Consider the following 14,146-nt stretch of genomic DNA (forward strand, 5'->3'; position numbering starts at 1 on the left):
GTGATTAACAGGTGTCTGACCTGCAGACCTGTAAAACAAGAGCGGCGGATGAATAAAGAAGAGGCTTCACAGATGCACACAATAAAAAGAAGGGACTACATTAATCCGCGGGGTAATTTCACGCGATTCGCTCTGGCACCAAAGATGGGTCAAACGGAGGAGAATACGCATTGATTGCTGTAATAGTCCTGCATTAGATCCAATGGAGGAGGGGAGGGGGGATTTAGGGGTATTAACTCGATGAGGTGTGTGTGTGAAAGCCGTTTGATGAAGTGGTTTGTTACTTCATTAATGACAAAGGGGACTCGCTTCCATCGACATGGTTTTACAGATGTTAAGACCAATTTAGCGCCTTTAAAGGGGGTTTAAAGGAAGTTGTGTGACGCCCCCCTCCCTCTCTCCTCACCCCCCAGATAAAGTGGGCGATCTAATTGAAAAGCCCTTCGCCTTTGTCGCGCGTTTCTCATGTTGGGGATTAGGCTCATGAATATATGGTCAGTATTTTGTCAACTCCGTGAAGAGGATAGACGCACGCAGCGCGGAGGGATTACTTTCTGTCATTCGGGTGGAGCTGCAACTCCATCCGTGTAGAAACACATTCCTCTTTTTCCTTCCCAGCATGCACTTTCCAACATCACACAACCTGCTACTAAAGTCGGATGTATTTATTTTTACTTTACAGGCAGTAAAATGTGTATCAAAAAGTCCGTTAATTTCCCTAGAATTTACGTAAACTAGTCCTTGATTTAAGACAGAAAGCACATTTTCTTCATAACAGCTTTTATTCATATTTCTATAATAGTCTATTTCACATTTTTATTTTTTCCCGGTTTAGGCCTATGTCAGTCCTAAAGCATTTGAAATAATAAAACTCATTTTATCAATGTAATTTATTCAAATTAGCATTATTAAACCAGGAAACATACAATCACTTGATAAGAAGAAAAAAACGCTCCTTCTCTCAGTTCCTCTGAAAAGTTCTGACATAAATAATTATCTAAAAATCCTAATAATTCATAAACACAGGTGAAATTCTACACAAGGCGACATTCATTAAACACTACACCGAGTGCAAATTATCAAAACACGGCCTCCTGAAATATACACGACCTTGTTTTGAAAATCATCCTTTTTTCTGGTACTCTTTTTTCCATTTTTACACAATATGTACAGTTTTCTTCCACACAGTCAGGTCTTTATGACATCTCCTCTCTGTCCTGCAGTCAGACCCAGGCACGACGCCAGTCCTTAAATCAAAAGTGGGAGGATAAAACCTTAAATTGCAGAAAATGTACAGAACCTCAGATAACTCCGGTTTGATTCGGAGGTTTAAAAGCTGCGTTTCTGAGTGTGACTGCAGGACAGTGGAGTCAGGCGTGCAGAAAAGGCTATGGAAGGTCTATGGACAGTTTTCCTTTGGTTCTGGGGGGGGGGGGATCCTCCTCCTCCAAACTCGCCTTTTATCACAGACGCAGACTGGCTCAGCCCACATCGATGCATACAGATGAAGCAGTGTTAATGTCGAGCACTCCAGACGTCCACATTGAACAGGAATCCTTTCTAAAAGTCTGGGGTTCCCCACGGTTCTTCAGCTTTCTCTCTGTGTGTGTGTGTGTGTGTGTGTGGTGTGTGTGTGTGTGTGTGTGTGTGTGTGTTGTGTGTGTGTGTGTGTGTTGTGTGTGTGTGTGTGTGTGTGTGTGTGTGTGTGTGTGTGTGTGTGTGTGTGTGTGTGTGTGGTGTGTGTGTGTGTGTGTGTGTGTGTGTGTGTGTGTGTGACATACTTTAAATCAGACAAACAACCATACTCTGTTGAAGCCCTGCTACTTGGGTAAAACATGGCAAAGTAAGGAGCAACAATAATATGTTTATTTAGATGGCAACTTTACTTAAAAATGTACTCAAAGTATCAAAGAAAAAATTGCCCCCGTCAGTGATACTGCTTCTTACTTAGTATTAATGAATGCATGTTACGTTTGAACTTAACTTAATGTAAACATGTTTCAATATTTCCGTCTTAAATGAAGCATCAAATGTAAATACTAATTAAAAGCACCTCAAATTTCTACTGAAGTAATTGTACTTCAATTGGCACCTTTTGTAAAGAGTATTTAGTGTTGTGTGCACGTAGCTGTTTCTAAATCTATGATATTTACGAGTGGAAGTATACTTCTTTTGTCATCTTTCTAGCTGTCCTAAAAAATATTGTAATTATTCTGGAGTGGAGTGAAGCTTCAGAGCTGTATTTAACACACACACACCCACACCCACACACACACACACTTTTCTAGCCAGTGCTCTCTTGAATTTGGTCGTGCTATTTTGTTGGGGAAACATGAGGTATCAGGGATGAAAAGGGGAACGTCAGCCTCCGGAGTGGGGAGTGGGGAGGGACAGGAGGCTGGGGGGGGGGGGGGGTAGATGGTGTTCAGCACACCTCCTTCCCGGCCCCCCCACTGGGCAGGTTGATGTTGAGCTGGGTGAGCTGCGCCGAGTGTTCCTTGGCTTTGAGACGCAGCGCGGCGATGCTGGAGGCCCGGCGGTCTGCAGCGGAGTGGGGGGGGCCGGAGGAGGAGGGGTCGCTCAGCAAGGGGTGAGGGGGGGCCTCTACAGGGGGGGGGGCGGACTGCCGGAGGAGCGCTGCAGCCGTGGAAGCACTGGACAGGGAACCCATACCGGAGAAGAGCCTGCAGGGACACAGAAATGTGACAATCTAAGACACGTGAAGACGAGTTCAAAGGTCAGGGAACACAGACATCTTGTTTCTCAAGTCAAAGTCAACTTTATTGTCAATCTTTCAGTTTGTGTGTACAGACGGAGAGATCGAAATACCGCTTCCCACAATCCCGAATACAAAAATACGTATAAAAGATGTATATCCTCTATATACACAATCAACACACACACGTATACACACATTAAGATAAAAACACAACAATCAATATGTACACAATAACAGTCACTTACATATCTTTGAGAATGGACATTGTCTGTGTGTAAAGTCCAGCAGTGCGTCTTCCATATGAGGAATGGCATCAGTATAATGGCAGCGATGGAGATGGGCACTGCTTGGGATTCATGATCGTAGAAAGATAATTGTGTTAGATTTTCCCTCCTTTAGACGTGTTGTGTGTCAATACGTCTAAAGGAGGGAAAATGTAACACAATTATCTTTCTACAATCATGAATCCCAAGCAGTGACCTCTCCATCGCTGCCATTATACTGATGCCATTCCTCATATTTAAGACGCACTGCTGGACTTTACACACAGACACTCAAACAGCACCAGAGGTTTGGCTGCAGGCGTCTTGAACCCAAACAGCCTGGCGTTATCTGTTGCCCGCTTTAATATCACTGCTAACATGTCGCTGCAACTAGCGATGGTTTGGTCTTGTAAATCCAAAACCAAAAGCTAGTCACTTTAGTTTGGTGTGTGCAACCGAGGAGAGCGGGACGTCTCCGTTTGAAAGGCTTTCAAAAGCATTATCTGGAAAAATGACTTTGTCGGCCATTATTATTTTTGACTAATCGACCGTTGACTAATTATTGCAGCTCTCTCGAGAAGAATGTTAACACAATAGAGCGGACAGAGAAGTGAGAAGCTAATTGTGGCCTATGGAGAGTGCAGAGTGTCACAGCTTGTCTCACAGGATCACACGTTTGGTTAATTTATTAAGACATTTGACGGAGTGATTACACACCACTGTGAGCGGTTAACAGAGTAACATTTATAATCAGACACTGAGATAAACAGTAATGCGGTGTGAGTCGTGATCACTGGAACGTTACAGTGCATCGTGGGGGGGGGGGGGGGGTATTATAAGCTGTGCATTTTTAGTGCATGTGCTTTAATGTAAATACATGCAGGTGCAGAGAGTGTGTGTTGAGCCACATGTATTGTTGACATTTCTGTTTCTTTTAGTTTCTGCTCCAACGCCTCGTGAGAAAGCCTGTATCGTCTGTCATCCTTTCTCTATCACTAATGCTGTTGATGTATTGTGATTTTAAAAAGGTGTCCATTATCATCCTATTGATATACGATACTGCTATGTTTGGCTGTGACTAAGAATGACATGACATCTATAATATGTAATATAAGATTATTTTCTTCTCCCAGCTCCTTTTCGGTCAATGGTGTGTTTATAGAGACATGTTTTATAAATAATTGTTATACATTAAGTTGTGCATGCCATGAACGAAATAAAATAAAATCTGGCCGGGGACAACAGCTGGAAATGAGCAATGTTGGCTAAAGCTGCCCCATTTACTGTGTTTTGTGAATCAGAACTACACGTTGGCAATACTAAGTTTAACATGTGGTCGTTCCCTTTGTATTGCATTGTGTGTGAGCAGCGGGATCTTTTGGGAGCAGCTTACCTGCCAAAGGTGGGTCCCATGAAGGCGGGGTGTCGGAACATGGCGGCCGTTCCCAGGAAGGTGCCCAGGCCGAGGGGGGAGCCCAGCTGGGGGGCGGAGCCGTTGTGAGGCGGGGGGGCGAGGCCGGGGAAGGCGGCGGCCGCGGCTGCAGCAGCCGTCCAGGCCGACTCCAGGGCCGGGTGGTGGTGGGAGGGGAAGGGGCCCCCCTCCAGGTAGTGGCTGAGGGGGTGCCCCGCTGTCAGGGCCCCGGGGAACGGCAGGCCCGAGTGGTGGCCCGGCACCCCCGCCTTCTCGCGCTTCCTCCACTTGGCCCGGCGGTTCTGAAACCAAACCTGAGGAGAGACGAGGGAAAGGGTCAGTATCTCACTGGCTTTTCATGTGTGATAGGTTTTCAAGATTCAAGGCTTTTATTGCCAGTCGTACTGAATCGTACATAGCTGCAGTTATGACAATGAAAGTCTGAGGTCACGGGCTCCTCCATCAGGGCAACCCAATAAAACAGATAAAATAGTGCAAGTAAATACAATGGAATAGAAGTAGTGCCATAAGCGTCTATATACGAGTGATACATCATTAAGGTGCAAACAGGTGGATGTTATGGATGTTCTTAGTTCAGGTGTTTTTTGTTTTATCGATTTTAATGTGAATTTTACTATATTTATTAGTTGTCCTTTTTTTACTACCTCCGTAAAGCGACTCTGAACACGCTTACAAATAAATGTATTATTATTAATATGAGGTTTCTTGTTACTGAAGTTAGCAGGAAGATGAAGGGACAGGTTCATGTACATGTTGGAGGTGCATAAAGTTGCTGTTCTTACAATGAGGTGAACCCAGATTCAAATGAAGACGGTCATCACCTCAAACACTGGTAAATATATACTTTTCCTGATTTTAGGGGCCATGTCTGCCCCTCAATCACAGTTTATTGAGGCGAGGGAGGGTAATATGAGGTTTCATCTTAGTCAGCAGGAAGATACAGGACCATTATGTCGGGAAGAGACGGGTTCATGCAGGGGGGAAATAAAATGGTGTGCCAACCCTTTAGACATCAGGACTTAGTACTTAGGACCAAATTCCTGAGGCACTTTTAAAACAGGTAATTGGTGCTACTGTTTTTAAAATGAAATAACCCAGAATATAACTATAACCGTATAATCCTTGTGCCAACATGAATACATGAACAAGTCTCGAACTGGTAAATGCTTATGTTGTTTTAACCCTTCCTTTCAAACTATTAGTTCATGATTTAAATAGGTTCAAGCTGACTTGCATAAAATCACATCAAAACACAACCAGTCCATACATGAATAAGAACAGGTGTGAAAACCAGACCGTTTATTTTCCTTCTATAAAATATATCTCAGTTTGATCGAAGCTAATCTCTCTTTAAATGCATTAAAAACAGCTTTGTCAATATAAATAGCATTTTTGCTGCGTGGTATTTATATATTGTTTAAACTCTGTCCTGCAGGTCTGATCAAACTGTGCCCTCGCGCACTTGTCTCCTGTAATCACGCACTATGGAGTGTGTCAGGCTCCCTAACACCGTCTCCTTCAGGTGCTGTCCAACAGGCGGAAAGTCACCGCTAATTACATGCACGGTAAACCCTGCAGCTCGCGGTCCCTTAAATCTGCTGTCTGTCTAATTAAACCCCCTGTCCCTCTGTACAGGGGGGGGGGGGAGATAATTAAGAGCCGTGTTAACAAAAGATCCAGAAGATTGCCGCTGAACTGGCTCCCAATAACAATTAATGCGCTTTAAATTAAATTCTTAGGAGATGTAGAACAAGTGACTTCAATCCCGGGAGAGTATTTAACTTTCCCACGCATTCACTGCTGCCCAGTTTGCTCTGCGGAAGCACAATGAGCAGAATGTCAACACGAGAGGGGAGAGATTGAAGGACACACACACACACACACACACACACACACACACGCACACACTTTATTCCCAGAGGGCTGTTTAGCATTACACAGCCCCTCGGGAATTTATGAGTTTTTATCACCTCCTGATGGCGCCCGTTAAGTGATTTGTTCACCTCTGGGCCCCCGAGGAGACATCTGTTGTTGCACCGGAGCTGTTTGAACTGTCTCTCTTGGTTATGAGCTCCAGCTTTCGACATGCAAGCCACGCTTTCAGTGCGAGGGGGAGGTGGGGGGGGGGGGGGTGAGGAGAAAGGGGGGGAGCAAACACCTTTTAATGGTCTCCCATTCGCTCCCAAGTGCAAAGCATGGGATCAATGCAGGTCTATTGCAATCACATAATGGGAAATCAAATAGCATTATCCCTCCCCTCTCTCTCTCTCTCTGCTATTCCTGCACACACACAGCCACACACACACACACGCAGACACACACACATTCACACACCATCTCCTCCCAGGACAGTGTTTGCTCCTGCACTAAGTGAGCTTTTTATGAATCGCCAGCCTCGCCTTAATTGCCTCTAAAACGCGCTTAATAACATTCAATAACAGGAAAGACCTTCCATTTAACACATTTAGCTGTAATAAATTACCGACTCAAATTGGCCCCTTTAATCGCTGATCCTCAATCAGTGACGCATATCACCTCTTATTACCCAGCTTTTATACACAGGACATAAAACATGATTTGATTTACAGCAGGGTGACTTACTTGCACACGGGCCTCGGTGAGATCCAGACGCATCGCGAGCTCCTCTCTGAAAAAAGATTATATTTAAAGTGTAAGAAGGAGATACATTCAAGGTTATACAGACCGCCGTTTGGCAGAGATGTGGAATTGCTGTTTTGTCCCCTCCTGTTGTTCACTGTCAACAATAGACGGCTGCAAATAGGCTTGATTTTCTGCTGCACCCGGGATAAACTGCAGAAAGACGCCACAGCCATATTCTATTTCCCTGTCACGGACGGGTAGAAATAGGCATAGTGATTGTTAGATTTCCCCTTAGCACAGGCCTGTCACTGTAACAACATAATGGCTGGAAATAATGACATCTAAACTAGCCTGCCACAAAGCAATTGACGCTGCCTTCACCGCGAGGCGGCTGCAGGTTACATTAGACCTACAAGTTGCCTCAAGTAAATCGATTGGAAAATATGAATAATCCCAGTGGTGAAAGAAATCGAAAATGTAGGTCTTTGTGGGAGAATATCGTGCACTTTCACACATAAATCTTACATTTGAAAAATACAAGTCCTCAATTATTTTCTAAAGGCCCTAAGAAAAAAAAATCCTAGAACTGTTTGTTTTCTTAAGCATTTACCAGCAAAAAGGAGAACGTGTGTAAAGCTCCGTGTTTTGTGTGGGCAGGTGTCCTTGCGTTAGAGGTTAATTATTATTATTATAATATTTTTGCAGACTGTATTTAGTACCAGGTCCGCCTCAGATAGAGGTAACAACACGTCCCCATGTTAGCACTCAATGCGGTGCACGGGCTTATTGGTGGGGCATGTTATGAGGTGAGACCTGCAGACTGTCCAGTTTTAAGTGCAAGTATACTTTTGAAAATTAAATAGGTGGTGGATATTTTATTTAAAATAAAAAACATGCATTTAATTATCTCCTTTATCAATGCATTAAATAGAGAACAGTTCAAATGTTTTCATGCATTTGTTTTATTTGATTTCAAATCTATATAATAATATATCCATCTTGATTATAAAACACAATTGTCTATGGGTGAATTGTAATTGTTATTATTATATTTGCATGTAAATTACAATTCTTAGGCCTCATTTTCCTCATTGTAAATTGTAAACGAATAGGTAACGCAGAATTTGTAAATAAAATAAATTAATAGTTTTGGAAAACAACATTTAAAAGCTTTTTTTACATTTAAATATATACAATACAAAAATACAAATGTAATAACAAATTAATTAAATAAAAAACATTTAAAATTAATTTAAAACATCCAGTTTTCTCACCGGGTGAAGACGTCCGGGTAGTGTGTTTTCTGGAAAGCCCTCTCCAGTTCCTCCAGCTGGTAGCTGGTGAAGGTAGTCCTGTATCTTCTCTGCTTCCGTTTCAGCATGCACTCCTCCGAGTCACTGCCCGCCGACAGACACACGCTGTCCTCCCCGTCCCTCCCGTCCCCATCCCCGGCGTTCAAGCTCTCCCTCTCCTCGTCCTTCGGGGAAAGAGCCGCCGCGTCCCCGCAGTTCTCCTCCTCTTTCCCGGCGTCCTCCTCGAACTTCAGCGGGCCGAGCTCCACCAGGCTGCCGTCCTCCGACCCCTCCCCGGGGCTCTGGTCGCCCTCTCCCCGGCTCAGGGACGCGTTCTCCCGGTACGACTTGCTGCGGCTGATGCTCACCTGCGGAGCCTGGCTGATCTTCAGGCTGTCGCTGGCCTCCATGAGGAGCCGCTCCCGGTCCAGAGAGTCCGGGTGCTCGTGGAGGAACTTCCCCCCGACTCCATACAGCCGGCGCAGCTTGGGGGGCAGGTGCATGTCCGCGCTGAGGGAGAAGGGGTCTTTCGTTGACCCTGGGGAGGAAGATTTCGACACAAATTAATACAAGGTGACATTTTCCTCTGAATAGATGATTTAGGCCTATAAATAATATGTTGTCTTTTACTGGTTTTAGCACCTGGATCTGCGTGAATAGACGATCGCTTATAATTGAATCCCCACTAAATGTTTTCTAACATGAACATGAAGCAGACCTCTGCCTCTTCTTGCACCAAGCTCCACTCACTTATTGGACAGAATGAGTGTTCCATAAAAAGCTAAACATTCGCGTTAAAGTTCAGAGAGTGTGCTTAGCGGGTTGCCCCCCTGACAGGCTCCATGTGTTACCGTGCCAACATTCATACAAAATCAAATTAAACGATATTCTGCTGCAGAAACCCAAGTCTTTTTGACGCATTATTTAACATTACGCGCCGATCTCGCACCTCGCAATGCTCCAAAATAACCGGTAGACTTTTTTTTAAATGTCCAAAACTTACTGTCAGCCTTGTCCAGCTCCCCTCTGCCGGGCAAACTTTGCGCCCCTATGATCCGGACCTTGCAGGGGCTGCGGCGGCCCAGGATGCTGTCTATGCAGTAAGAGGACAGCAGCGTGGGGGATTTGCTGCTTTTCCTCTCGGCCCGCTCGTGGAGGTCTTCCTCAAACTGACCGCTCATGTCGACGCTTCGGTTCATCTCGGCTCTCTGTGTGTCCCCTCTCTCGGGGTCCCGGGTGCTCCTCTCTCGTGCCGGTGTGTCACTCTCTCTCCTCTCTCGTGCCGGGTGTCACTCTCTCTCTCCTCTATCTCTCTCTCTCGCTGTCACTCCTCTAATGACAGACAGCGGTTTGGCTGCGCGCTCTGCTCTCTCCACACTGCTGTTGCGCGCCTGATTGGCTCGTACGTGTGTATGTGGGGGAGAGACTGGCTTTATATATTTCACCGTTAAAGTTAATTTGAGGGAAAGGGAACCAAAGCCTGACATGGACTAGTTTTATTCAGTGGAACGAACTTAGAAGATACTTTCACTTGCTTTATTTTCCATTTTCTTACCTTATTTGTTTGTTTAAATGTCCTTCAGTATAACAGGTTATCTGCATTCTTTCTTTGTGTTGTGTTCAAAGAGCAGTACAGATGAGTGGCTAGGAGGAAAAACATGTACTTGATTTCATTAAAAACAATATAGCAAACAGAATAATCAGATTGTTCTAGATTAGTCCAGAATCATGCATGAAAAAAAAAACGCATTTTTCTCCATGGCATTTTTCTCATGTAACAATATAAGTTATATATAAAATGAATGAAGCTTAAACTACATTTACCCCACTGTCTTGTTTCCACTGTGGGAGAAAAATACTACAGTCTTTACATTAAAACAGTGGCATCAACTTCAACTGTTAGTGCGTGTCCATTAATTAAACATTAACTGTTCGACCTCCATTTTAACAATTTATCTTAAGGGCTTTTTAATAAAAGGGCCTACTTTTATATTATTTGGGGCAATTTCTTTTTGACAAATTATTTAAATAATAGCACATAATCAAAGGCTATGCAGCATACAATAAAACATATATAATAAATACATTTAAAATATAATTGTTAAAAGGCTACACGTATTTTAGAATAGTGTAATTGGACTTTTTTTTTAAATAATATTAATATAATAATAATAACATAAATATTAATAAACCAGAAATGTTAAAATAATGATTGTGCTTCATGTGATGGTTGTTGGTAGTCTGCATTAGCACCCATCACAGAGGCCTATAGCTAAAGCTTTGCATGTCTCTTGAATCCTTCTGCAAAGATTACAATACAAATCTGGCTCGGAGTTTCTCTTCAGCCTCGGAGCACCTGCAGCCATGTCAGAGACAGAGTCAGAGACACGTACAGAAATATCTACAGTGGGATCTGAATTCTGCCTAAAATAGTTTCAATCCAAATATATATTGATTAGTCAGGGGAAACAACAAGTAGTTAATAATAGGATTACAATCAGTCTTAATGTCTGTCTGCCTGTCCGTCTCTCCTCCAGCTCTGCAGGAGTTGTGATGGACTGAGAAAGTGATGAGGAGCTGCAGGGGGAGCACGCGGGACTCCTCTGAGGAGAGAGGGGGGGGGGGGGGGGGGGAGATGGACCGGGAATGTAATTTTAAATGAAAGTCTATTTAACCCGCTGTGAATGGCATGACCCTTATCCTCGCCTCAGAGCCCATCACTGTTAAAAGGATCATTTTCAGAATTCAATCCAAAAACTTCAGCAAGCTGCAATTTACTCTCTCATTTTCTCTCTTCTTCTTCTTCTTCTTCTTCTTCTTCTTCTTCTTCTTCTTCTTCTTCTTCTTCTTCTTCTTCTTCTTCTTCTTCTTCTTCTTCTTCTTCTTCTTCTTCTTCCCCACCGTTATGTATCTGCAGCAAACGAAAATAACAATGAAATGTAAGTAGTTCTTTTTTATTTGATCTATTTTTTAAAGCGATAGCGTTATCAGCCTTTTGTGATGGAAACTGAAATAAGAGCTCATTGATCTGTTTAGTTAAGGTGCCGTCGAGCCCAATATCTTAGTTGTATTTCTATTTTAAACAGTCACAAAAGCGTTATTAAAATCCACAAATGTGTGTTTCTTCCTGGATTTATTGGTGCGTTATTATAGTCAGATGTACCCGGATGTTGTCATATTTAACCCACCTGCAACTTTTCAGTGTCACAATCACAAACTTCCCCGCTTGTTTATTCGTCTCTAAATCAATGTAATGAGTGGAATAACAATATAAAATGTTATGCCTTTTCCTGCGCGGTCACAAACAAGACGCGCGTAATACAGACTGGTATTTAGAGTCGCTCTGTAATTTGGGGGCCACAATTTGATTCATTTATCCGCACACTGTTATTAACACTGTGGAAAAAGAGATGTCAGCCGCCATTTCAGCCAGCAGGACATCCGCGCTTTGTTTAAATGCACTAATTACGCGCATACATTAGGGGGGACGGAGCAGTCGGTGCACAATTTTCCCATTTTCAATTTCCCGTCTGTTTGACGTGAAGGTGAAGAGACGGCGGGGAGAGAGGTCGCCTCCTCGGTATTTGCATAACATGCTAACTTGATCATATCCGGGGGAGACTACGGGATGCATGCTTTCTGTGCCTTTAAAGCAGTCGTTGCTATTCTATCGCGCACTATACCGGGAGGTGCGTTTCACTCACACGTGTTAACGCCTTTCCGTGATGCATGCTCTCTTTGCTGCTGCAGACTCTCAAGGCCACAGAGGTGACACTGATGAGGTCCATCAGCAGAGTGAGGGTCTCTCGACTGGCGCCATCTCCTGGATGTGTAGGCAAACAGGTAAACCCAGTTATAATGTAAAGGAGATGGGGTGCATTCATGACGTGTTTCCAGTCTGTGCAACCCTGCACCATCAGGTTAGGTAACGGTCAACATATTAAGTTCAAATCAATATGTTTGCCTTTAAGCTCACTTTATACAATTATGTAGAACCTGCGCACATAATACTTTTAATTAAGGTGAACGTTTCAATTTCGTTCATACTGTTCAGGGGAACTAACACACACACACACACACACACACACACACACACACCACACACACACACAACACACACACACACACACACACACACACACACACACACACACACACACACACACACACACACACACACCATGTATACATCACTTCAGGGGACATTACATTGACTTACATGCATTTCCTGGAGACTTATCCTGACCTTAACTATAACCAACACATGCCTAACCCTAACCCTAACCCTAACCAAGTCTTCACCCTAAAATTAATGACCCCCCTCATGGGGACCTCCATTTTGTCCCCATAAGGGAAGCCAGTCCCCACACGTGACTATGTAAACAGATTTAGGTCCCCACAAGTATAGTAATGCTAGACCACACACACACACACACACACACACACACACACACACACACACACACACACACACACACACACACACACACACACACACACACACACACACACACACACACCACACACACACCACACACACACACCCAGATGGAGCATAGGGTTCAGTATCTTGCCCAATGATACATCAACATGATGTCTGCAGGGACGTTGTATGAAACATCCTGCGATAGATACTCTTTGTTCTGCCTCCATATTGAACAATAGGAACAAGGACTAAAGGCAGTTTCAGAAAGGTGAGCCCCACATCCTATTTATGTTTCTATTATCCCATAAATGTGCAACATGTGCACTAACTGGCTGCTGGCCTTCGACTCTTCCTCCATCCGTCCCATAATTGGACACTTGCTCTGCTTGAGAGGCCAAGAAGGAAAGGAGGGAGGAAGAGAGAGAGTGTGTGTGGGGAGGGGGAGGCTTTTAAGGCGCGCGTAAGCAAAGTTAATTAGCGGTTATTAACAGCCCGCATAATGAGAGCGAGAGGGAGTCAATTTAATGACTTTGTTAGCGCGAGTTCAGAGCGACAGGCGATGATCGAAACAACAAAGGCGAGCGCGCACGCAGCCATCACGCGTAATTTCCAGCGGTAATGTGGTCTGATCCGAAACAAAGGCCTCTAATTTCGTTCAACTGACTCGATAATTTGTCCTTATGTAAGGAAAATAATTAATGACTTAATGTTTCAACAGAAGAAGCTTTCTTTGGGGGGATTTCGGAGGCCTCAATTGCCGAGAAGGTCGTAAGGAAATCAATTTCCAAGCCTATAATTATTTACATCACACATTTAAAATGTGGACGTGTGCCTCTGCTGCTCCAGTGAGAGTCTATTAGAGGAGAAGGAGCCTCCGAAGCTTCTTCCCTCAGACAAAGTGTGTGTGGCAACAAATGAGCCACTTGTCATAATGTCGTGTTGTGGATCCTGCCATGAGAACACCAGAAAATCAAGCAGCATCTGAAAGCCTTTAAAGCCACGTCTCAGATCCAAGAGCTGGACACTTTGAGGTGTCGGCGACTGATGATCACCTCGAGTTGATGGCCCGCACGCCTCTACCTGCTCTCGACAACGTGCCCGGTTATTGTGGGCGCTGCATTGCTAAATTATCCGAGGCTAGGCGTCTTTACGCATGATTTCATCATTCCACAGATGGCTTGAGTCGGAGGAAAGATGCGAGCGCTATTATCGATCGAGGGAACATGAGCCGCCGCCTGCGGGCCACTCTTGGATTCACGGCAGGTGATAGGTCACCCGCACGAGAGCCGCAATCTCACGGCCCCCATTGTCTCCACTGATTACTGCTTTGATCACAGGAATCAGGCGCTCGAGACTCTCCTAAAGCCACTACTGAGTCCAGGAGCTCGTGAGCTGAAGAGGTCATCATCATCA

At 44.2% G+C, this 14,146-nt stretch overlaps 1 protein-coding gene across 2 annotated transcripts; it reads right to left on the minus strand.

Moving 5' to 3' along the window:
- Nucleotides 1-2,419: 2,419 nt before the first annotated feature.
- On the minus strand, nt 2,420-9,676 carry arxa (aristaless related homeobox a). 2 transcript variants are annotated; one of them, XM_034108892.1, is made up of 5 exons: nt 9,311-9,676; nt 8,290-8,845; nt 7,016-7,061; nt 4,376-4,707; nt 2,420-2,684 (listed from the first exon to the last, which is right to left on the minus strand). In XM_034108892.1, the coding sequence occupies exons 1-5, from the start codon at nt 9,504-9,506 to the stop codon at nt 2,426-2,428; spliced, it is 1,389 nt and encodes a 462-aa protein (XP_033964783.1). In that variant the 5' UTR covers nt 9,507-9,676; the 3' UTR covers nt 2,420-2,425. The 2 variants fall into 2 exon arrangements, with proteins under 2 accessions (XP_033964783.1, XP_033964784.1); XM_034108893.1 differs by having other exon boundaries at nt 2,571-2,710.
- Nucleotides 9,677-14,146: the final 4,470 nt, after the last annotated feature.

The sequence above is a fragment of the Pseudochaenichthys georgianus genome, chromosome 20, assembly GCF_902827115.2.
Source record: "Pseudochaenichthys georgianus chromosome 20, fPseGeo1.2, whole genome shotgun sequence".
In the NCBI taxonomy this organism is placed as follows: Eukaryota; Metazoa; Chordata; class Actinopteri; order Perciformes; family Channichthyidae; genus Pseudochaenichthys; species Pseudochaenichthys georgianus.

Excerpts from the sequence above, each read along its gene's own strand:
- arxa (XM_034108892.1), bottom strand. The coding sequence starts at position 9,506 with ATGAACCGAAGCGTCGACATGAGCGGTCAGTTTGAGGAAGACCTCCAC. Across the intron at positions 8,846-9,310 it reads GGAGCTGGACAAGGCTGACA|GGTCAACGAAAGACCCCTTC; the intron begins GTAAGTTTTGGA and ends CTTCCTCCCCAG. Across the intron at positions 7,062-8,289 it reads TACCCGGACGTCTTCACCCG|AGAGGAGCTCGCGATGCGTC; the intron begins GTGAGAAAACTG and ends ATCTTTTTTCAG.